Source organism: Rhipicephalus microplus, chromosome 9, assembly GCF_043290135.1.
Source record: "Rhipicephalus microplus isolate Deutch F79 chromosome 9, USDA_Rmic, whole genome shotgun sequence".
Taxonomy (NCBI): domain Eukaryota; kingdom Metazoa; phylum Arthropoda; class Arachnida; order Ixodida; family Ixodidae; genus Rhipicephalus; species Rhipicephalus microplus.
In genome coordinates, this window is record NC_134708.1 from 70,079,380 (window position 1) to 70,105,399 (window position 26,020).

At 47.5% G+C, this 26,020-nt stretch overlaps 2 protein-coding genes across 3 annotated transcripts in view; one reads left to right on the forward strand and one right to left on the reverse strand.

The window, feature by feature from the left end:
- LOC119163274 (uncharacterized) overlaps positions 1-26,020 on the reverse strand; it is a 185,812-nt gene that overhangs the window by 77,570 nt on the left and 82,222 nt on the right. The window lies entirely within an intron of this gene.
- LOC142771860 (uncharacterized) lies at positions 1,357-7,315 on the forward strand. 2 transcript variants are annotated; one of them, XM_075873778.1, is made up of 8 exons: positions 1,357-1,709; positions 2,621-2,750; positions 2,880-3,055; positions 3,513-3,572; positions 3,644-3,703; positions 3,769-3,873; positions 3,929-4,042; positions 4,339-7,315. In XM_075873778.1, the coding sequence occupies exons 2-8, from the start codon at positions 2,635-2,637 to the stop codon at positions 6,498-6,500; spliced, it is 2,793 nt and encodes a 930-aa protein (XP_075729893.1). In that variant the 5' UTR covers positions 1,357-1,709; positions 2,621-2,634; the 3' UTR covers positions 6,501-7,315. The 2 variants fall into 2 exon arrangements, with proteins under 2 accessions (XP_075729893.1, XP_075729894.1); XM_075873779.1 differs by lacking the exon at positions 4,339-7,315 and having other exon boundaries at positions 3,769-3,957.

Genomic DNA, 26,020 nt, shown 5'->3' on the forward strand with positions numbered 1-26,020 from the left:
AAGAAAGGTTGAGAAGTCACTTTAAAATCAGCACAACGTTACGAGGTGGAGGTAATTAAACAAGCCGTACATGACTTCCGTGTCATGATTATCATGTTTGGAAGGAAGGAAGGAAGGAAAATAGAGAGAAAAGAAAGGCAGGGAGGTTAACCAGCCTATAGGCAACCGGTTTGCTACCCTGCGCATGGGAGAGGGATGGGAGATGAAAGAGAGCAGAGAGGGAAGAGAGAAACAGCACATTCGGCAGCACACGCGCGCACACTAAGTCATAGTCCAGTCTAGTCTTTCGCGGTGTGTGACATTGCTAATCATGTTTGGATGTGTCGTTTACCTTCGCCATCTATTCCCGTCACTTGATACCAAATTTAATATCTGTGGAGCTACTGAAACGGCCGCGAGCACGCTATTAGCGTGATATGTTGTCATGTTCTTACATGACACGCGTGCCAGGATTATCATGTTTACATCAGTCATATATTTCGTCATCCATTGACGTCACGTAACACCAAATTTGGTACATGTGGAGCTAGCAAAACGGCCGTGAGGGCATCATAAAGGGCCCAATATACTCCAACGTGGCGTTGACGCGCTCGCACGCTGGACGCAGCGACGCTACGTTAGTAAAACGCGAGCACTCTATGGTCTGACGCCAGGTGCTACGAGCGTCCGTCGGCCCAGCCTGATGGCAACCGGCGCGAAATTCGCGCCGATGCGTTACCCAGACCACACTGCATCTCCCTCTTTTCGTGACGGAGGGACGCCGGACGCGTTGAGACGCGCATGCGTCAAAGCAACGCAGCGCGGCGCGCGCCTGCGAGTATACGGCAGGAGCGGCGCCTGGCGTCGCAACGCCGGCGTGGCGCGACGATATGAACGCCGGCGAGCACGCGCACCGAAACGTCGAAATATATTGGCGCCTTGACTGTGGCATGTAGTCTTGTTCTCACATGACACGCATTTCATGATAGGCATAGGCGGTATGTCACAGTTTGTCCGCATGGCCGAACATGACATCTCTTCGAAATGCGCCAAAAATTGGGATCGATCACGCGTAGGAAGCGGCTGCGAAGGTGGTGTCTGCGTGGTCGTAAGACAGATTATTGTGACTGGCCAAAACACGATTGCCTTGCAGACTGTTTAGAACAAGTGGTTAACGATTTACAGTACTTGGCACTGTTCTATGGGAGAGCTGAAAGCCATCCCACGTGCTCATCATGTGTTTAGAAAAGAAGTTGTCAACGATTTAGAGTACGAGGTACTCTACTATGGGAGAGCAGAAAGCCGTCCCGTACTGCTGTTAGCCGCAATCGGGGGGGGGGGGGGGATTGGAAAAAGGGGGTAACGACATAGAGAAAGAAGAAGACAAGAGCGGACACTCCGCGAAACCTGGCCTCAGGAAGTGCGTCACGACTACGTAACGAACTAGTGCTCCCACCACACGTCAGAGGGCGCAAGCGCAAAAAAAAACACAGTTATAATCAATGCAACAGAATTGTTTTCACAAATTAATAATTACACGCCCAAATTTGGTATGTTCTTTATACATAAAAACGATTTATTCAACACACCTTACGCGATTATTTTTCTTCAGCCGTACTGTCATAAACACCATCTATCCAGCGACAAGCCCATGCATGACTGACAGCGAGACGCTTTCGTCGCTTTCGTCAACGTCGGCTGCGTCGGCGTTTTCAAGCGTGAGATAACAGGTGAGGCACGTTTTCAAGCGAAGCTTGTTGAATGACATGTTGTTGGTCTTGTTGGGTCATTTTTTCAGAAAACGGTTACGCCTGCGCGAAAAAGACACCATGCAACAAACATAGAAAGATGCACACACACACGTTGCGCTTCGTGTGTGCGAGTTTGTTTCTTACGTGGCGTGTCATTCACGCAGTTGTAACCTTTTTCTGAAGCTTGTAAGGACTGGGAGGTTCGCTAAAAAGAAAGTTTGTGGCTCTATGCGGCGGTTAGACGGGAACATTGTGCAACGTATGCAGTATAGAAAAGGCGGCACGGCGTCAAGCCGAGGCGACGCGTGCTGCGTCTGCCACGGACGCGAGCGTCTGTGCGCTGAGCATAGCTGGGCAGCTAGGTCGTAGGCTCGGTGCAAAATATTGAGAAGCGTTTGTTGGGCCTCGCATGCTTCACGACGCATTTCCCGAAGGCTCGGAACACGAATAATTCTTGGTGTGCCGGAGGCAAATCTGGACTAGCCAAGTGGCCATCATCTTCGTTTCTTCGCTAGCCTTGTGCCACTAGTGCAAGCTGCCCACAAATTTTTTTGACGTTTCCAATATAATTTTACCGCACAAATTTCAACTACGATTTTTCTTCCCAATGTACTGCTGATACTGCGTACGCACGAAGGTGTTCTAATGTTCCCAGGCCGCGATACCATTGCATTACAAGGGATAGCGGCCTGGAAACTTCTGAAGATCTTTGTTCGTGGTCTTGACGTATATCTTTGTAAGTCAGAGTTTTATGGGTCAGAGATGTATCACTGGTTTTGTATTGTGCATCGATTAGCTAATCATTCAAAGGGGTTTGCTGGTACACTTATGACGTGCACATATCTTTTTTGTAATTTGACAGCGAAGCATCCACTTACTAACATTTTCAGACCGCGCTGACGCCATGCCGTCCGGCGGTCCAAGCTACGGCAGCTACTGCTGTGTATCGTGGTGCTTCAACAATGGCAGAACCCACAAGAAGCCTGGGACGAGTTTCTTCCGCGTACCACGGGACGGCAGGTGTGTTAAAGCTTTTGTATGGTTTGCATGTCTGTAGGCTTACTGTTCGTACTTGCTAAGTGAGGGTAACAATAAAAAATCACTATTCAAGCACTTCCCCTTTCAGCTGATAGTTCATTGCCAATGCAGGATGAAAGCATGGATGCAGTATGCTGGACGCGATGATCTCCTGAGTAAGCCGGCCAGCCTATTGTACGCAACGTACAGGGTTTGTAGCGACCATTTTACTGCTCAAAGTTTCATGGACCCTGGGCACACAAGGCTTACAAGAATGGCTGTTCCCAGTGTGCAACCAGCTGCACCATGTAAGTGATTGACTGAAACTCAAATATGTGCAATAGCAGCCACTTGTATTGAATCAGTGGCGACAGTTAACCGTGAAGATCTCTGTAGCCGATAGAGAAACCTCACTACAGAAGTAACACTTGGAAAGTCTTAAGTTCTGTGAATTGTGGGCTATTACCTTCCTAACAGCAGCTTTACATTTCTGTCATTTTTTGATGCTCTGGACCTGCGCAACTTGTTTTGAAAGACTTTAAAGGGCTATTTCACGTTATCTTCAAGCCTGAGTGCACATGTACGTATACCTTTCATCAGTGAAAGCTGCCACTGTTGATAATTCCAAAAATCACAAATTACTTGTTTCCTAGTTGGTGCCGTCTCTTTTCTTCCACGTTCGACCAATTTATGCGTTTGAAAGAGCTGTTTAAGCTTCCCCATGCTACAAGCTTTGTAACTTGTACCAACTGCACATATATGCAGGTTCTCTGAGCGTCGCTTCAAGTAGTGACTGTGACATGGCTGCAGAAGCTGCACTGCAAGGTGCGGATGAGCTTCAGTTTGTGTTATTATAAGCCTCTTACTGACACATTGTCGTAATTTCATCTCTTCAGGACCTGCGGTAGAGGCTTCAGAAAGCGGCTCCCACACATTGAGGTGCCCCGATGAACAGGGTGCGTTCAGTGTCGCGATTTCTTTTTTTTTTTACCCAAATTGACTGTTGACCAAACCTCTGCAGGTGGCAGCTCCCTTGTAGCTGGTGAAAGAATTTCTGATGATTTCGTCTTGCCGGAGAAAACCTTAACCAGTCGTTCAGCTGTCACAAAAGGAACTTGTGTGGCCGGTAAGTTGTATGTTCACTTCAACACCAGAGTGGATTGATATAGAGACTTCCGCAGGCCGCTCGCAAGATTGTTCCGACAGCGTTGTCCGAGGCACTGAACAAGCTTCACAAGACCCTCCAGAAGACGTCTCCGCCAACAGCTCCACGCCTGAGTGCCTTAGAGAAAATGGTGACTATGCTTTTATTGCAGCAGTTTTTAATGTGCTATTTTATGTTTAGGACATTCTGAGGAAACTATCCTCAAAAGGACACTACGTGTGCACTTACAAAATGTAAGGGTGGGCTCTCAGTGATTTTCATTTTTTTTGTGCATTGTCAACATTGTGAATGGTTTGTTTTTAGGTAGTGGAATCGAAAACTTTGTACCACAGAAAGTTTCAGACCTTGGGTCTGAAAGAGCGAGGAAAGTGCTCGTATGGGATTAGTTGTTCTTCGCTTTTACATCAATTTTTTTGTTTATTGCAGTGCGTTCCTGTGTGCCAGCGACAATGTCTCCATCAATGAAGTACAAGCAAACCATTAAACATCTGCAAGCCAAAGTAGCAGCACAGCGGAAAACTATCAAAAGACTGCAGAGACAGCCTCACCAAGCACCGTCATCGACTACGAAGGCCCTTGAAGTTATCCGACCGCACGTCACCGAGGAGGTTTTTAAACTTCTTTCTGCACATGTTCGCTTGAGGCCCAAATGCAAGGGCAAGCGGTTTCCCGTGTGGTTCAAGAAATTCGCTCTTCACTTAAACTTCCGAGGTCCGCGAGCATACCGATTTCTGGCTCCGTATTTTTCTTTGCCCTCCCGGCGTTCATTAAGGAGGTGGCTAGCTAATGTAAAGATGACTCCAGGCATAATTCCAGGAATCCTTTCTTCCATTGCAACAAATACTCAAGCTTGGAATGAACGGGACCGAGTGTGCGCTTTAGTTTTCGACGAAATAGCACTCAAAAAGAATTTGTACTATGATGCTTCAAGAGACGTTGTCCAGGGTTTTACAGATGATGGCACTCATCGCACTTCAACCATCGCTGATCGAGCACTGGTTTTTCTTCTTGTTGGTGTTTCGAGAAAGTGGGTTCAACCGGTTGCTTTTACTATAGGGCACACATCAACACCATCATCTGTTATGCATAACTTGCTGGTGTCACTCATTTTGGAGCTTAGGAGCATTAATATTGCAGTGAAAGCAGTCATTTGTGACCAGGGCAGTTCAAATGTAAGTCTCGCTAACCAACTAAAAGTGACTGTAGCAAAGCCTTTTTTTGAAGTTAATGGTGAGCGGGTATATTACATTTTTGATGTTCCGCATTTAATTAAAACAACGCGCAATAATGTCCAAGCACACAAGTTATACATTGGGGATGACATCGTTAACTGGTCGCACATTGTAAGCCTTTACCAATCCTCACATGAGTTGCGGTTGCGATTGGCTCCAAAGTTGACTGAACGGCACGTTCATCAGAAACCTTTTTCTAATATGAAGGTCAGCAGAGCAACTCAGGTCTTCAGTGCATCAGTTTCGATTGCTATCACGGCAATGGTGTATGCGAAGGTGCTGCCTGCCTCGGCCATCACTACAGCTCAATTTTGTGATCGTATGGACAGGATTTTCGATGCCTTGAACAGCTCAAGTAAAAAAAGAACTTCGCAAAAGCTGCGGCATGCAATCATGAAAAATGATTCAGAGCTGATTGACTTCCTCCGAGGCCAGCTTCCCTGGATTGCATCATGGCAGTTTGTTGGCAGACGTCAACCACAAACCATCGTAGGTTGGCAAATTACAATTCAGGCAATTTGTCAACTATGGGACGACCTCTCCAAAAATTACAATTTTGAATACCTGTTAACACGCAGGCTTCAACAGGATCCTCTGGAGAACATATTTGGCCACATTAGGCAAAAACAGGGTTGCAACACCAACCCCAATGTAGCACAATTTATTTGTGGCCTGAAGCACATCTGCATAAGAAAACTCTTCAAGCTGTCAGAATACGGAAATGTCGAGGATGATGAATGTGACCTCCTCCAGGAACAGCTGTCGCCATTCTCCCTCACCAGTGCGTCTCTTGTGGATAATGAGGAGTGTGCACAGCCACAGCCTGACGACTTTCCCGCTCTAGACGATCTCTCTGAACTTGCGACAAACATTCACTCCCATATTATCGATGACTCCGCTGCATATTATGTAGCTGGTTTTCTCATCAAACACTTCCTTCGGAATGCATGTGACGGTTGCAGTTGCCCACAGTTACTGAAAGACGACAGTGAGACGCTTAAGGGTACCCACCAGTATTTCACAATGCTCAAAGCATACCACGTCCCCAGCAAACTTTTTGGGAATCTCACTGTGCCATCAGAAGCAGCTTTTGCATACGTACAACAACTTGAATCTCGCTTTCTTGCCATAATTGAGGCCACTGCACATCACCTGAAAGTGTGCGATGTTTTGTATCACCATCTGTCAAGTGTTGGCGATTTTCATTTCTGCTCTGCTGGGTGTCGCGCTAAGTTTCTGAAAATGTTTTACCGGGTTCGTTTATGTTGGCATGTGCGTTTTGTGAACCGAAACTTAGACAGGGTTAGGTTCCAGTCTTCAATCTCGGGCATGCAGCTTGACAAGTTCAAAGGTTAGCAATTAGCGGCGGGTTTACACTAAAGTATTGGAGTTGAGCCGAATCCTGCAATAGCTTTGTTATGTTATTACTTCGTTACAGCAGACTTCATTATGGTCTTATATGCTTATATTCAGTTCAACTGGACTAACCACTCCTTCGTTGCATTCATTGTTTTGGTTACCCGCTATGAGGAGTACAAACACTGTGTATTCGCTCGAAGTGATTTGCATAACCTTAAAAAGAATGTTGGGCATCCTGTCTGTATTTTTTGTAGCAAATACGGGCGAACTGTACACTTTACTGTGGGTCGCTTGGTCACTGTGTATGCTTTATCTCTCCAGCTCAAGTAATATATCGATAACAAAACCGCTTGTTGAAATGTCTTCGAGCGGGTAAGGAACACAGTATGAAGTGGGCACGGTTCATGTTATCACGCTTTTCGTATTTTAGCTTCTCATCAACCTCCTCATCTTGCCCATCAAAATTTTCAAAAGAATACCCAAACTTGTAGTGTTTGATGGGGCTGCGGACGCTGCCATTTTATTTTTATATAGCTTGTGAGTGATAACGTACGATGTAGAGCCTTTGTGAAAAATAATGAGCCAAAGTGGTTTCCTTCTGCTATTTATTAGCCCTGTAATACCGCTCTCGTAGCACCAATTAAAGTCCACAATTCTGGATAAAGTGATGACTACAATCTATTTTAGCTCGCAAGCGTCACAGCAACACCCAAACGCAAATCACTTGGGATCTTAAGTTTTTGATGAAGGCGACGCATAACAAAAGCCACAAGACCTGCCAGTGTTGTAGCATAAAGTTTGTCTTTCACGTAGTGAGCAAGCTGCAAAGCCCTACCTTTCTGAGGACAAGCAGGCATCAAGTCTGCTTTTTTTCATTTTGGACTAGCTGTTCTTAAGCACAGCCAGCACACTGCACCTTTGCCTTTCTGTTATATTGTGTCGTGTGGTTTCTGTGCGCTCTTTTTTTCTATGCATTATTTCAGTTAAGCCCAGGCGTGATTCGCGACTTCATTGCTGTGTGTAACCCCTTCAGGCGCAGCGTCCACATTTGTGGACGCCAACTTCACAGCTCAATATCTCGAAATTTACTTTGAATCTCGCGCGCAACCAGTGCTCTCTCTATCACTACATGTTGCTGCAGCGACCCGTGGCGCCATCTGCCGCAGCTGACACAAAATAACTACAAAAACAACTCTCAAAGATGGACGCCTCCACGTTTTACGGCGGCGCACGTAAGTGGCTCTCACTTTTCAAGCCCTTGCTATGTTTCATTCGAGGTGGCATGAAATTATGCACTTGTCAGTAAGAGCTAAGAGATACCTCATGCCAATAAACAAGACTTTTGCAACTAGAAACTATTTATAACGTCAAAAAGGGTGCGTAAAATACCGCGTCCACGATCGTGGACATTGCGCCTTAGTGCTGCCTTTGTTGCAGGGCAGCCATTTCGCACCGTGTGCGCAGATATGATGGTTATGTGTGATTTTTTGTCTCCAGGACTTGAAGATCATGCTTCAAAACGTCAGAAAGTTGATGATGCGACAGCAGAAGAAATCCTCATGAGAATATCAAATGGAGATATCTCAGATGGCGACTTTTCAGATGACGAATTGGAAGCAGAAAATGAAGAAAACATAGTAAGTTTGCTCGAGATTGTGAGACATTATTTTGTGTTCTCGGGAAACATATGGCACCAAACTGTCTAAAGGTACTTTGACCCTAATTTACGCTGTTTGTTTCAGCCTGCCAATGGTCAGGTGACCGCATCCACGACCACAGCTGCACTGCCTGCACGACCAGACGCCACGGTCAGCTCGAACGCACCTGCGGCATCTACGAAGGCTGAGTTCAAATGGGTGAAGAAAGATTTTGCTCCAAGTGATGTTGACTGCCACTACAATCCTGAAGTAGCCTCGACATGCCAGCAGCCACTTGTGTATTTTAGCAAGTATTTCACCGAACAGATATTTGAAGACCTTGCTGAATTCACAAACAGGTATGTCCTGCAAAGAGACGGTGCCGTATTAGCCACTACAAAAGAAGAGATCAAAATATTTTTTGGAATGCTCATGCTGATGGGTGTTCTGAAATACCCACGCGTCAGAATGTATTGGCAAACTGCAACGAGGATTCCCGCAATAGCCGATTCGATGGGCGTGAAGCGATTCTTCAAAATCAGAGGCGCTCTCCACATAAGCGACGCTAATGAAGAACGGGACCCGAACAGCCAAGACAAATTTTGGAAAGTTAGGCCGTTGCTAGAAGCTGTCAGAAGCCGCTGCTTACAGCTTGTTCCCTTGGAACAGAATAGCATCGATGAACAGATGGTGCCGTTCACAGGACGCATTGCTGCAAAGCAATTTGTGAAAGGAAAACCGAACCCAGAAGGCGTGAAGGTTTTTGTACGCTGCAGTTTTGACGGTCTTGCACATGACTTTGAGTTTTACCAAGGGAAGGGAACGGGAGTGAGCAAAGAACATGCACATCTTGGCCTTGGTGGCTCCGTCGTAATGCGCCTTGTTGAAAGCCTCCCGAAGGCACAGAACATCAAGTGCTACATGGACAATTATTTTACGTCCGTGAAGCTCTTTCTTGAGTTAAAAAAGATCGGCATTTTGGCTAGTGGCACAATTAGGGGAAACCGCTTGGCAGGATGCGTCATGAAAACAGACAAGGAAATGAAGAAAGAAGGACGGGGAAGCTATGATGAGCGGGTTTCCCAGAACGACGAAGTTGTCCTTGTTCGTTGGCAAGACAACGGGACCGTCAACATGGCTTCTACCCACCTTGGAGTTGGAAATATTGGCACCGTGAGAAGATGGAGCGAATCCCAAAAGGTCCACGTTGACATTGACTGTCCAGAGGTAGTCCTGGACTACAACAAATACATGGGTGGAGTAGACAAACTAGACTTCATCATGTCCCTCTACCCAATGCGGACGCGAACGAAAAAGTGGCCTGTGAGAGTGATTTCCCATTTTGCATCTTTTGCGCTCTCCAACAGTTGGCTTGAATACTTAAGGGATGCCAATAAAGCAGGGCTACTAAGAAAAGAGACACTGGACATGATGGCGTTCCAAACAGACGTCGCGAATTGCCTGCTGAACAGCAATAAGCCACAAAAGAAGCGTGGACGTCCGAGCAATGACAACTCCCGAACAGTGAAAAAGAAGGTACCCAATGCTTCACCACTACCAGTCAGCACTGTTCGCTATGATGGGATTAATCATTGGCCGCAGCAAGTAAACATGGCTAACGCACAACGCTGCCGGAGAGAGGAATGCACATCCAAAAGCCGTGTCCGCTGCAGGAAATGCAACATTTTCCTTTGTCTGACATCTCAGAACGACTGTTTTTATTTGTTTCATACCAAATAGACTCTTTCTGATTATTTTTGCGGAAAAGACTTCCTAAGCAGTGTTCCTGCAATGATTATTTGCGAGCCTCCGAAATAAAAGCGTTTGTTTTCTTCTTCTCCACCGTTCATGGGTATTGCAACAAGGAAAGCGAGATGTAAAATATGTATTTACTAGAGCCTATACAACAGGCAGTATGGCGAAAAACCCACGCACAAGCCATGGCGCACCTTCGTCGTCTTCCTTTCCCTGCGTCTTCGTGCGCGCGCTTGGGTAACGGTCACGTGACAATATGACTGCTTTGAGGCGCAATGTCCACATATGTGGACGCCATTGAAAAATTGAACCAATGAATTTTTTTCTGAATTTCTTGTGGATTCCTTCTTTAATAGCGTTATGTATTCATAATCTGAACAAAATTTTTTTTTCGCTACGTCAGATTTAATTCGCGCCTGAAGGGGATATGTCACTTCTTCCTTCTTCATCAGCATTGTGCGCTATGTTTTTGCCATAGATCCTTAGTTACCCACTGGCCCGGTGTGTCATACTTCACCAGTTTCTCGGCTTCTGCCAACTCTAGCGATGTGTGCGTTGTCTGTGTTCTCTATGTATTTGTTACAATATTTGTTACAATTTATTTGTAAGGCGAGATGCATTTGTTGTCTACCTTTGTCATATTGTGCTTTTTATATTCTCATACTCTACCTTGCCTTTGAATAAAACATTGCGGATGCTCTGTTTCTTTGACTGATATATACATTGATCACTTGTTCCAAAAGAAAAACACAAGCGCGATGAATAAAACGATAGTGAATTATCATTACCTGCATCTCTTTTTTTTATAACTTAATCAAAATAAAAATTACGTCACGACCGATTCGCACGAACCACTGAACAAAACAAAACAGGGAATCGCTAAATCAAAACGACCTACAAAAACTATCCATTTGGGCGATGAATAGTGGTCTGAAATTATGAACTTACGACATAGCCAAACGTCGGTTATGCAAAGTAATTCAAAAGTTGCGCCAGTGAAACCGAAACCGGAAGCGCAAGCCACTTGCTCTCATCAACCACTAGGTGTGCTAGAGTCGATTGGGCCGCTGGGGTCTACGGGAGTGTCCACTCTTCACCTTTTTTATTTCTCTATGGTAACGATTTAGAGTACAGGGTACTCTACTATGGGAGAGCTTAAAGCCGTCCCGTGGATACAAAGAGCTACATGGCGTAGGTGAGAAACGGTATTTGTAGGATATGCGGCAGTTACGTAAAGCGAACGGATGTCCATATAAAAAAAGCCATCCTTCTTGCGCAAGCTTGCTTGGGTGTTACGTGCAAAGCGAAATGTGTCAATACTTGAACTTTACTTCTCCGAGGTGAAATTCACCACGATTTGCTGCGATACAAATATGTTTTAATTCAATTTCGTTATTCAAAGGAATTGTGTAAAAAAAAATTTTGGCAGATCCCACGTACCTGGGTATCGTCGGTAAGCGAAGCATGCGGACGGAAGGGGACCGTGTTGCAATTTCCTATTGAGCGACACGTCATGAAATGACGCTAAATGTATGTACAAATGTTGCACGCACAGACATATATTGAAGAGTTGCAGATGTTTATATAACCAGTTGTTTGCACTTGCGCAATGATGTCAAGTGGAACATGCGTATTATCAACATCAGAAGCTGATATGAAGCGCTGATGCTCGCCAAGATGCTTGTACTGGACACTGCTACGTAAATCAACTTCAGCGCATGGCAACTAAGCACAATTGGCGTTAGCCTGACGAGACGGCCGTATCGAAGGCGTACGTATGTAATGTTTATAAAATTGGGTAGGCAGCACTGCAACCACTATTGATGTTTCACGAAGGTTAGCGTGTATTTGAAAAGTAGTCCCGAGACCTGGCGTATAGCTCTGTGGTAGAATGCTTGACTGCCACGCACAATGCTTGGGTTCAATTCCTGCTGAGACCCTGAGATATATTATTTGGATTCGTCTGGGGGTCAACACTGCCTATGTGAGGTTTTCTTAACACTCACATTTATTCTGTGCCTTCGCTGGGTCGACGCTACCGATGTTGGGTATTGCTTAACGCTCACGCGTTAAAGTTGCCCCAACGTGTTCTCGTAGTTCCTGCGTAGATACTAAGTGTCAGTCACCTGTGGCACATATCCGCATACCAGTGGCACATACCCACCCATGGGTATGTGCCACTGTCTGGCGGGGAGGGTTTGACGACGTACGCGACGTGATTGTGACATTATTCTGTCTTGACTAGCGCGTGCATATTCGTCAAATCTTCTTACCCTCGCATGCTAATTTTGGTTCACGCCAAGTTAAGGGGGTGACCACGAAAGCACCCCAACGTAAGCGGCTAAATAAATAGATAGATAGATACGCTCAAAGTCATCGATAAGAAATGCGTCGCTTTCAAAAAATGGGAATCGAGTCATCACGCTACAGACGTCGTGTCGATTCCTATGTAACTACAATTTTTTTCATTCGTTATTTCATTACCTCTCGCTATTGTTAAGATTAAGGAGTAAAGACAAACATTGTCTTGGTTGATATTGGTAAAATTCACTCTCAAAGCTCCAATGTCACAAGGTTCAATATCTTAAGTACATTTTTAGCGGAGAAAGTCAAGGTTGAAGTTTCATTTTTAAAAGTGCGTGTCAAAATCTCCTCGCGCGGATTTGAAAATTTAACGATGTAATTTTTTTTCAAATTTTCGTGACGTTGGCTTGATGAAATTTTTGGAACCTTCTTACGCTAGGCGTATGGCACTTACAGACGACATTGTACTTCGTTTATATCAATTAGGAGCTGTGTAGGACCTACTAGACGCCTTCTAAATCTACGACGTCTTGGTGTTGACAACGGAAATCTATGGGTGGTGTCTCCATCCGCGTTTTCTAGCTTACCAAGCATCGTCTCTTAGTAAGAGTGTTCTTTTTTTTTTTTGGGGGGGGGGGGGAGTGGGGATTGTGAAACTGTACTGTACGCGAGAAATTGTTTTGCTCTTTAGTGTTCCCTCTCTCGCAGCTCTCAGTTTGCAGTGCTGTTATAAAGTGGTGTGTTCGGGACAACAGCCGGATACACGTTTAGAATTACGGTCCGCGGCATTCAGTTTCAGAATAAGATTTTTTTATTTCCATAAATTAAAGTTATAGCAATTCAGTATATGGAAGAGGAAGTCCCGAAGTCGGATACTGAATAGGGACCTCCTGTAGATGGTGCACACAGAGAAAGTTGAATTTTGCATCGACAGGAAGGAAGAAAAATTACAACATGCATTTTGAGAGCGGTGGTTATAAAAAATTCATATACAATGTCCTCCTCAAAAGCGGATGCCCAGCACTGGACATGTACGCACTCATAAGCTGGAGTGACTTTTGCCGAGGGGAGAGTCTATTTCCGCCTCAACAGCTCGGGGTCACATGACCCCAAGTTAGAACGTCACATATGACGTCATTGGTAACGTGATCGGCTTCTAGTGGCTACGTATTGTCAAGCGACTTTGAGGTCACGTGACAAAAAAAAAGGCGGGTGGCAGAGGCACGCGGGGGATTCGCGTTTTGTTGCCATCATTAAGCTTCCATGCTGCTTGCCCTGGCGGATTAAAGAGCCCGGCAGTGAAGCCCACGTAATCGAAGTCACTCGTAGGTGAATACCGAGTGCGGTGGAGGGAAGTGCCAAGTGTGTTGTGTGAGGGAGCCTACAGCAAGAGACGGTCATGTGGGCTCCCTGGTAATGTGGCGGCAAGCATACCTATAGAAACATGAATGCTAGCTGGCATTGCTGATACGGCTGTTAGCGTCATATGCTTTATACATCGAAGGAATCTAGTGAAGTCACAGCGCGGAGTACTCCCGATGATCATTTGGCTGAGCCTCGCAGCGTTACACAGATGGCTGCTTCTCATTCTTCTGAACTAGTAAACAGCGGGCTGTCGCCAACCTACAGAGGTCAAGAAACTTGTCTAGAGCGCCGGAATGGCACGCTCCAGAACTCTCTGGCGCCATTTATACCGATATCTAGTTGTTGAGAGCCCACACTTAAGCATTTACCCGAGCAGGTTTGCATGCGAGAATTTGGGCTCTTTGAAAGCAGTAGTCACAAAAAAAAAAAAAAAAACGTCGTCGGTGCAGTCCAGAGCACGCCTTTTCGATGTTTTAGACTTTGTGCTGACCATTGACCTGTACTGTACTGCAATAGTACGGTGCTACGCTACGTACCCGCAGGTCAACACATCTCTGGTCCATGCCTTGGTGACGACTCTGGTCCATGCCTAGGTGATCCGAAGGTCACGGCATTTTCTATGGAGGCGAATATGTTTGAGACTCGTGCGCTGAGATTTATATGCACATCAATATTATTCTTCAGTCGAATTGCGACGCGGTATGAATTGGTGCAACACGGAAGAAAACGGGGTATCTTTGAGCAATGGAGCAAACTATAGTTCAGCCATCAAGTTAACGATACGTAGCGTGAATGACGACCACATGACCAGATCATGACACGCCGAGACGACGTCTTAAATCGAAACTGTTGGCATTAGACCGCAGACCGTTTAGCATCAAGAAACTTCTGGGCCCGTGGCCAACTGTAGTTTTACAGACGCACGCTTTAAGAGCATTAACACGTTCCTTGCAAGACAGCGGAATTGCTGAAACGTACTAAGAAATAACGAGCTTTCATTTGTATAACAGATGTCGTACTTATTATGCGCGGTATCATATGGCACCCATCATAATCATATGTGTGTGCTGAAGTGAATGACGTGTCGACTGTTATGTACACATGAGCGAATACATCTCCATAAGGACCAGACATGTGCTCTGCTGTTTGGTGCTGGTTAGATCGAATATCAACAAGGGACATTATCAGAGACTTCATTCGTTGACTTTCGAACATTTCCTTATCGTTGTGTTGTGATATGTGCGTATGAGTGTGTTTTTGCATATGTGTGCCCGAGTGTTCTATTTTCCGTGCACTGCATTGTATGTTTTACTTTAAGATACGTGTTCAACTTTCACTCAAGGGCTAAGGAGTAGCCGGCGCCATACTTGTGCGCCAACATCTCCTTATATATCATATAAATAAAAAAATGTATAAAATGACCTCTAGACAAGAGGTAGTCAGTTTTACCGATGACGTGATATGTGACGTTTAACTTGGCTTGCGTGACCCAGAGCTGTCGAGCTGCAAATAGACCCTCCCCCTTTGCCAAGTGCACGAGCGGAACCATGCCCTTAGTCGCCGCGGAGGGGATCGGCTGCGGCGCTTCAGCCGTGCGGACGGGGCCTCTGTAGACTTTTTAAATTCCATGAGACTTATTCATTCATTGGATGAATTGCTTTTTCTCTCTCTCTCTCTCTCCATACCCTCGTCCAGACCTTTTGTCTCTCCTTTCATGAATAAAAAAAGTCGGCAGATGCGACGTATACCGCGTGAATTGATGGCATGCGAAACATGCGTATAGGGAAGGTGATTGTTCTGTAATTTTTTGTTGTTAAGATACGAATTGTGGCTAGCATACATGCAGATGTATGTGTTTCCTTCTATACTAATTTTGGTTTACCCCAGGTTAAGGCGTCGATCACGAGAGCACCCAGACCTAGGCGGATAGATAGATAGATAGATAGATAGATAGATAGATAGATAGATAGATAGATAGATAGATAGATAGATAGATAGATAGATAGATAGATAGATAGATAGATAGATAGATAGATAGATAGATTCTCTTCGATTTCGTTTCCTCTTGTGTTCACGTTTTGCAGGGGTACCCAGATACCACTCAGACGATGAGTGACCAAGAAGCCCATCTCCCCATCCGTGGAGTTCAGTAACTGTATGTTAAGCTACAGGTCGTGGGATCTAATCTCGGCCCCGGCGGTCGCATTTCGAAGGAGGCAGCATGCTACAGGCCCGCGACCTCCGATTAAGGTGCCCGTAAAAAAAACTCCAGGTGGTAGAAATTTTCGGAACCCTGCACTACGGCCTTCCTCATAACGTTATCGCGGTTTGGGGACGAAAACACCATCTATCAAGGTGAAATACTCATATGCCTGATTAAATGCGGTAACTTACCATCGGCGTCGGCACGATTGATGCGAAATATCATCCTGACGTGATGATATCGCCATATGACGTCACACATAATGAAACTTGTGATGTAATCGTGATGTCAAATATATGTGATGTCAAACGATGGCGCGATCACGTGACATCCTCGCTTGGTCAAAGGTGTACCGATCATGGAGACAACGTAAAAACCAGGTGAAGTGCAGAAAGTTCGCAAAACTTCCGATACTCGGGGAAAAGCAAATCCAGGTTAAGTAAAGAAAGCTTTCCGAAGGTGAAGTGGGAAGATCCATAGAATCGGTTGGGTTTCGCTTTCGAGTCGTCGTATAGGCGATTGCATACGGCTATCGTTCGCCACTACAACATACGTGTCTCTTAATAACTATTTTCATTTTCTAACACCGATCTTCGCAAAGACTGACACTTCCGTACTCTTTTTTTTTCCTCAGAAGATAGCTGCATGATCGGAATAAACTAATTGAAGCCCATGACTGTACACCCATGACTTGTATGCGATTCTACTACAATATATTGGTCTGTCACGATTTCCTTAGAATTATAATATGATCAAGTTGTTTCATTGTTCCGATTTTTTTTTCACCCTAGCTCTCCACATTAAATCTAAAAAATTTGTGTGAAAAGTGCTTTTCAACATTGTTTCATTGTGTTATTGTGTGTGTCGTGTATACATTGCTAAGCCTTGCTTGAACGTCTTGATGGTATATGGTATTTTATGGCGCAAGAGCCACCTTGCTTGCAGTTGTTGTCATAAAAAATGGGACCCTTCGAGATTTTTCGATCCACAGCTACAGGATTTCTCCACTATCACATCGCAATTCAGCATTCGCGCGCGCACTTACGCACACCAATCCTTTCATTATGGCGGACCACCGGACTGCCGGCGCTGAACTCGGCGAGAAAGGAACGCCGACCCGTTGCACTCGTATACACATACACTCGGGTAGGAGTGCTACGCACGCATGCAGGCCACCTGGACGCGAGGAGGGGGAGGTGAGCGCGCTTTCGCTTGACCAACGCTGCACGACGACGGTGCGCCGCCGGCAACGCGGCGTGGCGTCGACGAGAAAGGGCGGCCCCTTCTTTTGTTTCCGGCATCGCTGTTGTGTTAGGGCCTCAGCGAGCGACCCAATTTCCGCTCCCTCCGCTCTCCCCCTCCGCTCTGTCTCTGCAGCGCCGGCGCGGAATCCCGTTCATCGTTCTCCGACCTCTCCTCCTTCTCCTCTTCCCTCTCAGCTTCTGCCGTACGTTTCATCTAGACGTCGCACGCCTTCGCCCCTTTTGTTCCGACGGGCAGCAGTCGGATAACCCGTGTATTCGGTGCCACCTCGAGAACCGACGTCGGCACTGGAGACGCTGTTGTTCCGACGGGCGTTGCTGCGTCTTCCTCCCCTTTCGACATCCTTCTGTCTGCATATTTCACTTTATTATCTGGGGGTTTCACGTCCAAAAACCATGCACGACTTGATAATGAGCGACGGTGTAATGGGGGGCTCCGGAAATCTCAACCGCCTGGTGTTCTTTAACGTGCACTGACATCGCGCAAATACACAGGATCCTCTATCATTTTGCCCCCGTGGAAACGCGACCCCCATGACCGGGATTCGATCCCGCGACCTTCGGGTCAGCTGCCGAGCACCCTAATCACTACAGACCACAAGGGCGGACCCACGTACTTCACATTTGTCAGAAACGCTGGGAAATGCATTCGTTAATTCCACTGGACCGCCACATCGCTGTGGTCTAGTGGCTAAGGTACTCGGCTGCTGACCCGCAGTTCGCGGGATCGAATCACGGCTGCGGCGGCTGCATTTTCGATGGAGGCGAAAATGCTGTAGGCCCGTGTGCTCAGATTTGGGCACACGTTAAAGAATTCCAGTTGGTCAAAATTTCCGGAGCCCTCAACTACGGCGTCGCTCGTAATCATAAGGTGGTTTTGGGACGTTAAACCCCACATATCAATCAATCACTCAATCAATCAATCAATCAATCAATCAATCAATCAATCCTACAGGACGAAGGGTGTTCGTCGTCGTGGCTGGCCTCGTACACCTATTCATCGCAATCCATTTGTAATCGATAATACAGGGCTCATAGCCATCTTTAGCCACACTTTGTGCTTTATATATATATATATATATATATATATATATATATATATATATATATATATATATATATATATATATATATATATATATATATATATCAACACCTCTCACACTCTTTAACAATTTTTCGCGTATTATCCTTGCAGGCAAGGTATATTCTCGTTCCGCTCATGCGCGGATTTGACCTTCTCCGCCCTGTGCTCTCTCACCTCGTGGGGCCAAGTCTGTCGGATACGAGGCGACGCACGCGAGTAACGGCCCATTGTGCAGCTACGAAGAATGTACCGCAGTTGTTCGCATAAAAGCACCACATACATCTCACCCTAGAGCGGCCCGGTAAAGGTAAATGGAGTTGCACTAACGCATACATTTCAACCGGACCATATTGAGTAGCAGTTTATACCGTCGCTAAATGTGTTAGTCGAGTCGGTATATGGCGTGTGCGTCGTGAAAAGCAACTATTTTTGGGCGTGCGCAATCGTGAGCAACACATCTTGCAGATCAATAACGTCGCATCGGTGACACGCAGCCCGCCAGTAATACTGTTTTGAATACCAACTCTGTGTTCTCTTTTATATTGGGCATGTCAATTTGTTATATATCTCTTCTTTATGACGCGTAAATTATGAGGATGATCATTCTCTAATGACATTTCTGGTAGCGAAGACTAATCTTTTATTCTTTCGTAACACAAAGTCACAAAGAAAATCTATGTAAATTTCTCGCAGAGACAGGTACTTAGTAGACAAAGAATTCTTCCCCACTTGGGAGTCAGACGTTTCTCAAAGGCAGTCGCCCTGCCATCTAACTTAGCTAGTTTTTTTTTTAATTTTCAGGTGGCGAGGCAAAGCACGTTCTTGCTGGCGCGCATATATTTTCCTATAATTACGCTAGAGGGAACTTTGGCACTCGTTTCTATGGAAGCTGCAACGTACGGCGCTTTGGCGAGCGTGGGAATGACGGCAAGGGCACGGATCAGCCTTATCTCCATAATTTCGGCTTCGGTTGGGTTCGCGTCACTTGAAGCTGTTTCGTCACGAAACGAAAATCAGCAAATGTTCAGCCGTTTCGCTTCGCCACGTTAATTTTTTGGGCTTACCACTGTTGCGAACCGGCGGACCGATCCCGCCGAAGCCACCACTGTTGCGAAAGGCGGCGACGCCAACACGGCCCCGATGGCGCCACTGCTTCCAACTCCGCCGGGAAGGTCACCAGCCGTTTGGTAGCGTATGTTTATCAGCTCGCGACTGCTTCTGCGCAGAGCTGATAAGACGAGCGGACGAGACGACGGTGAGTTAAACAAGGTTTATGTACAGCATATATACAGAGGCGTTACAATTTCGGCACTGGGGCCGACAGAGACTCGAAGAGCCGAACTCTCCTCTCTAACACATAGGTCAGCCTTTCGCCTAAGACCGCTGACTCACACACATGTCGGCCCTCCGACATGGGGACTCCTCTCTCTAGGACTGCCGATCGCTACGCGCCGCAGGGCTTCTTTTATTTGCACCGGGTCCAACCAAAGTGTCCAATCAGAAGCGCCGCGGGTCGTCTGAGCAGATTCCGCCAATGGGGGGTCGCCGCGCCATGCGTCAGACCACCAGGCACGAGAACGCCGGCTCGCTGTCACGTGCGCCGATGACTCAATGCACGTGGGCGAGAGAGGCGCCGCGCGTGTTCACGCCGTTGAGATGTTCGCGTCGGGCAGACGGCGGGCTGGCCTTGACCCAGATTGCCTTTTTCAGAGGCACGGTCGTTTGACGAGGACTCGCTGGCATAACAGCACCCCCGCCGCCAGACAATGCACCGGAAAGACGAGCTGCTTCCACGGGGCTCGGATGTCAGGTGCGCTCGTTCGCCTGGTCCCTCCAGGTTCGCCTCCAGGGCCATGGGGAGAATACAGCTCCAGACTGTTCCGGGAACACATCCCATTTTGACGACGGATCCCAGCCCCACTGGCTTGTCGCCACAACTTGCTGACCAGCTTCACTCGTCTCTTCTGACCATCTTCGGTTTCAGCACTTGTCGATGGTTCTGCAACTTGCCAAGAACGGATCGACAACAGACAACACACGACACACGCAAGTGCCTTCGGTCACCCGACAGAACACCAGACAAAGTATAGTACAACATATACCTATCTACGTGTTTATCGGAATTTTGTTCCCTCTACATCAAGAGGCACATGTGGGACACAAGACTCTTAAAATGACAACTCAATTTTTTTTCCCACGTACAACAACGTAACGAATTAGAATACCACAAAGTTGGCCCCTTTGAGATCACTCTGAACGAGAGCGCTCAGCCCAGGTCGTGATGAGGTCAAAATTTTGCCCCGAATCGCCAGCCAGAAACCGAAAGGCTGAGAAGTTACTAGCTGGAACGCTCTGCTCAATGCACCTGCATTAGCGTTTACCTTTCCCCCTTTTTTTTTTTAGCGAACGTCAAAGTTGCGCTGTGGAGCAACATGCTCCACTTCAGTAACCGGCCACTTTTAGGCGACGATACCTATGCGGCACCAAGAGCGGCTCACACTTTCGACGTTGCACAGGGGAACAACGATACGGCTTGCTACTGATTGACTCCTCACCGCTTAGCTCGATATCGTGTTCGATCACCGTCGTGTCTCCGGGACGGTCCGACAACACATACCCAAACTCGGAGACAATCTTTCTCAGGTCCTCTTTCTCAGGTCCTCCTTCACTTAAGCTAGGCTCTAGGTTTATCTGCTCCCGGATTACTTTCGATCCCCCTTCGATCACCTCACTAGAACTCAAATTTTCTGCTTCCTCTTCCTCTGAAGCCTTCAACAGCTGATTTACGACCGCTTGATGTTGAACATTGGGTTTCATCAAGTTGTAAATTTTGTTCTGCCGCCTTCCTACTTGCACTTCATAAGTTGTATCGCAAGGCTTCGATAATACTTTGGCGGGCCCTTCCCAATCAACCTCAAGCTTGTTCCTTTTGGATGGCTGCAGCCGCATTACCTGATTATCAACTTCAAAAGCGCGCTTCTTCCCCGATTTCTCGTAGTGCTCCTTCGACAGCACTTTTGCCGCGTTTTTCTGGCTTTCCACGAGCGCTTCAATCGAGAGATCCTCACTCTGCCCTCGAATGAGCGTCTCTCGATCAACTCTCGGCAGCTCGCTCCAACTTTCCGCTACAGGCGAGAGCGTTGCATCCCTCTCGCTCTGACTCAATGGCGCCACGTCGTCTCCCCCAGCGCATACCGCGCCGGCCGCTCCCGCGACGGGCCGCTCGCGTGACTGCTCACATGACTCATGCGGAAAATTTCCTTTTTGGGGTTCCGTCGACCCGCCGACAAGGTCACTTGAGAGTTCACCGCATGGAACCAAGTCAAGCTTCCGCGAAAGCTTTCGCGCTTGCGATCGCGTGAGAGCCATGCACGCTAAGTTGGGGAAGAACGATTTGCCCTGCTCTTTGAGAAGCTGCTCTGAGTTGTTGGAGAATAGATAAGGAAAACGATCATTTAGCGCGGCAGACACAGCTGCTTCGGTGCGAAGCTTACCGAACGGGCCTTCAATGACAACGGTGGCGATTGGTAAGCGAACACTCTGCTCCTCGGCGACTTGCCTGATCCACGCGCATTCTCCTGTGAAGTCATCGGGAGACACCAATGAAGGATGGACAACGTCCATGGTTGCCGCTGAGTCTCTAAGTGCTCGGCACGTTTTCTCATTGACCCTAATTTCTTGGAGATACGGCTCCAGCAACCGCATGTTTTTTTCTGATTCTCGGATCGTTGCGAAGGCAAACTTTTCCTGACAGTTTCTCGCGATGTGCCCTTCCTTTTTACAGTTGTAGCAGATTAGCTGCTTCCGTTTGTTTTCCGATTCAAATGCCTGTGTGGTAGAAACCTCACTCGATCTCTCCGCTTCTGTTTGCCCTTCCCCTACACTGTCCTTCGTAAGAGACGGGTCCTTTTTGAAATTACGGTGCGGAACGGGTTTCCGTTGATCAGGTTTCCTTGAAAAGCCCTCTTTTCTCTCATCTTTTTCAACGCGCACTGCCCTGCTGTGCAACTTTCGGCGAGTATAATACTCCTCAGCTAACTCTGCTGCCTTGTTTAGCTGTACTTCACTAAGTCTGTCCTGCAGCCAAAGTCTGACATTATCCTCGATGCAGCGGTAGAACTGCTCCAGTGCAACGCATTCCACCACTTTATCGCGATCATCATAAACACCTTCGCCCTTGAGCCATTCAATTAAATCGGCTTTAAGACGAAACGCGAAGTCAACGTGTGACTCATTCCCCTTTTCAGCATACCGGAACCTTTGCCTGAAAGCCTCGGGTGACAACTTATAACGTCTCAAGAGCACTTCCTTAACCTCGTCATAGCTCTCAAACGCTTCCCTAGACAAGCAAGTTAATGCGTCGGACACTTCGCCGGGAAGAAGAGCTAACAGGTTCTGCGCCCAAAGAGACCGCTCCAAAGCGTTTCGCTCACAGACGTGTTCAAACTTGACGAGATACTTCGCCATGTCCTCGCCTACTACGAACGGTGGCAGTTGGTCCCGAATTCTAAAACCGCTGACCTGACTCGTCGGAGAAGCTACGCTAGGCGCCTGCGAACACTGTAGGATTGCCAATTCTAGTCGTTTCAACTCTAGGCGCTCTTGTCTCTCGGCCTCCTCGCGCTCGCGACGTTCGCGCCTTTCAGCTTCTTCACGTTCGCGAGCTTCTCGCCTTTCTTCACGTTCTTGAGCTTCGCGCCTTTCTTCACGTTCGCGAGCTTCGCGCCTTTCAGCCTCCTCACGTTCGCGAGCTTCTACTTCTCGCCTTTCAACCTCCTCACGGCGTGCTTTGATATCCACCCAGGCCTCATCGACTTCCTCAGCCGACACTCCCTCATCCTTCATGATCTCAAGGATCGCTTGCTTTCGTTTCGCACGGCCCAAAGTAATGCCGAGTTCCTCACAAATTTCGATGAGTTCCTTCACTTTAAGGTTCTCCATCGTTCACACTAGCCTCTTGCTGTTTGCCCCTGTTAAGAATCTACTTGCCGTACCCACTATAAGCCTACTAGCAAGACGCGCAAGCAATTTTTCACACTCCCGTGTTTACCCCCTCCGCATTAACTTTGGTTTCAAAGCGCTTCGACTTGGCTTGAAACGATCAAAGCTCACTTCAATGCTTCACACAGCCCTTCTCTAAACTACTACAACCTGAGCTAGAGTAGTCTGGTGAACTGAGGGGAAAACATCAGGCACTCACCGCATCGATGTCGCTGACGCCGGCCGATCCCGCAGCTGCCAACCACTGTTGCGAACCGGCGGACCGATCCCGCCGAAGCCACCACTGTTGCGAAAGGCGGCGACGCCAACACGGCCCCGATGGCGCCACTGCTTCCAACTCCGCCGGGAAGGTCACCAGCCGTTTGGTAGCGTATGTTTATCAGCTCGCGACTGCTTCTGCGCAGAGCTGATAAGACGAGCGGACGAGACGACGGTGAGTTAAACAAGGTTTATGTACAGCATATATACAGAGGCGTTACAATTTCGGCACTGGGGCCGACAGAGACTCGAAGAGCCGAACTCTCCTCTCTAACACATAGGTCAGCCTTTCGCCTAAGACCGCTGACTCACACACATGTCGGCCCTCCGACATGGGGACTCCTCTCTCTAGGACTGCCGATCGCGACGCGCCGCAGGGCTTCTTTTATTTGCACCGGGTCCAACCAAAGTGTCCAATCAGAAGCGCCGCGGGTCGTCTGAGCAGATTCCGCCAATGGGGGGTCGCCGCGCCATGCGTCAGACCACCAGGCACGAGAACGCCGGCTCGCTGTCACGTGCGCCGATGACTCAATGCACGTGGGCGAGAGAGGCGCCGCGCGTGTTCACGCCGTTGAGATGTTCGCGTCGGGCAGACGGCGGGCTGGCCTTGACCCAGATTGCCTTTTTCAGAGGCACGGTCGTTTGACGAGGACTCGCTGGCATAACACCACTTTGAATTGGGTGCCGAAGTTCAAAATGGTTGGTTCTTTTCTTCGAAACAAAACCGAAACACAGCAATAGACCAAGCCACAAGTGCGACTCGAAGCTTGCAAGTACGAAGACTACGCAAGCCCGCGTACTACTCATCATTCCCATGGTCGTCGAGCGATCGCAGCGCCAGAGTGCCCTTTACTTAATTTTAGGAAACTCTACATGGTGGCGCGCTTGGCCTCATTAACTTCCTTTGCACACGCCACTGTGCACCTCGCGATAGAGCGAAAAAACAAGTGTGGGTCCTATACGCAGGCAAATGCGGTATGCGCGACCCATGGCCGGCGGAAGGTTTATGTATCCCTGTCTCGCCCGGTGGTGTTTATTTTACCTTGTTTTTTTTTTCTTTCCTTTAGATTCGTCCTTTGTCACACAACGACGACTACGGACACACGCCCTTGCGGACGCAGCGCCAGTGCAGTGATACTTCGAAGAAACGATAAACGAAGAATGCCCAGATCTATCTAGATCGGTAGAATGACACTTGGGAAATAGGTTGCACTGCTCACACTCGGCAGTCTACCGAATAAAAAGAAAAAAAAAGAAGGTGGGGCACCTTTGTTTGGAAAGACAAAAGAAGCGATTGTATAAATTGTGTTATTTGGCGTTTCCTACCGCATTTGCTCTTGTTTGAAGCTGTAATCTGTTGAAATCAGGCTACGCTATAATAGCAACGGACGCGAAAACCTATTTATTACTGCATTTGGTTTTTGCAGTACTGCACCATGTCACGTACATCGCTATGAGTAAAGAAAGATTAATCGTGGCGCTGCCAAAGTGGACGTCTACCTTAGGTGTTGAAAATCACCCCTACAATAGCATGCCTACACGTACGAAAGCACAGAAAGGCGCGGGGGGGGGGGGGGGGTCAAAAGTTCCATGGCCAGTATTTCATGCATTTCAAGGGAAGCACGGCCTGAGACATTTTGACCAGGACTACGTGCACAAGTCTTCCTCTTCAGCAGCATGCTATACTTGCTTCGATGCTTCCCGATTTGCGCCACTCAAGCCTGTGTCTGGATGCGTTGTTGTTGTTAGACACAACAACAAACTTTTTCGACATATACAGTATATCGTACGCTTCATAAATCAAAAACACAGTGAGGTCAACAACAATGGATTGGTGCTCGGCTTCTGAGCCGAAGGTCGTGGGTTCGTTATCGGCCACGAAGGCCACGACGGTCGCAGTGAACCATGCACCGAATGATGTCAGTGGACGCTAAAAAACGCCAAACGGTCGAAAATTAATTTTCCGGGGCCCTTCGTTATGACATCACTCATTACGATGCCCTTGCTTTGGGGCCTTCTCATAATCATATAGTGGTTTTGGGACGTTAAACCCCACATATCAATCTTGCTTTGGGGCCGCCATTTTATTACACTCATTTTCTCGGATGCAGTTATTTAAAAAAAAACAAATAAAAGGAAGCACGGTAAGGTGTTCCCTTCAACGGTCATTGTTTTGCCCGTCCTTGAACGATGGAGCACCGCCACGTGAAAATAAACCGCACCCCTTTCCCCGCGTAATGGATTTTGAGCTCCGCTGCCTAAACGTCACCCCGGTTTTCTTGCGGTGCTCGTAAAAGCGAAAACGGAATGTCCGTCAAGGTTGCCTCCGCCTAGCGTGCCTGGTCTCTTGTTCCTTCGTCTTTGTTCAATGTTTGTTTTCTCCGGGTCGTAAAAACAGAACGAACCACCCCCTCCCTTAGTCTTGAACACGCTCGTCGTGCTTTCAGGCTCAAGTCCGGGAACTGCAGCGCCGCGCGACATTAAAAGTCCGTATACGTGCCGAGAGTGCCGTGTGCAAAGTTGCTGCTCCGCGTGAAAACTGCAGGGACTGTACTTTCCCAGAAAACCGGGGTGTGGCGTTGCGACCGTACTCGGGTCACTCTCTCATTTAAATACATTCTCATGAGCATAGGCGTGCGAAAAAC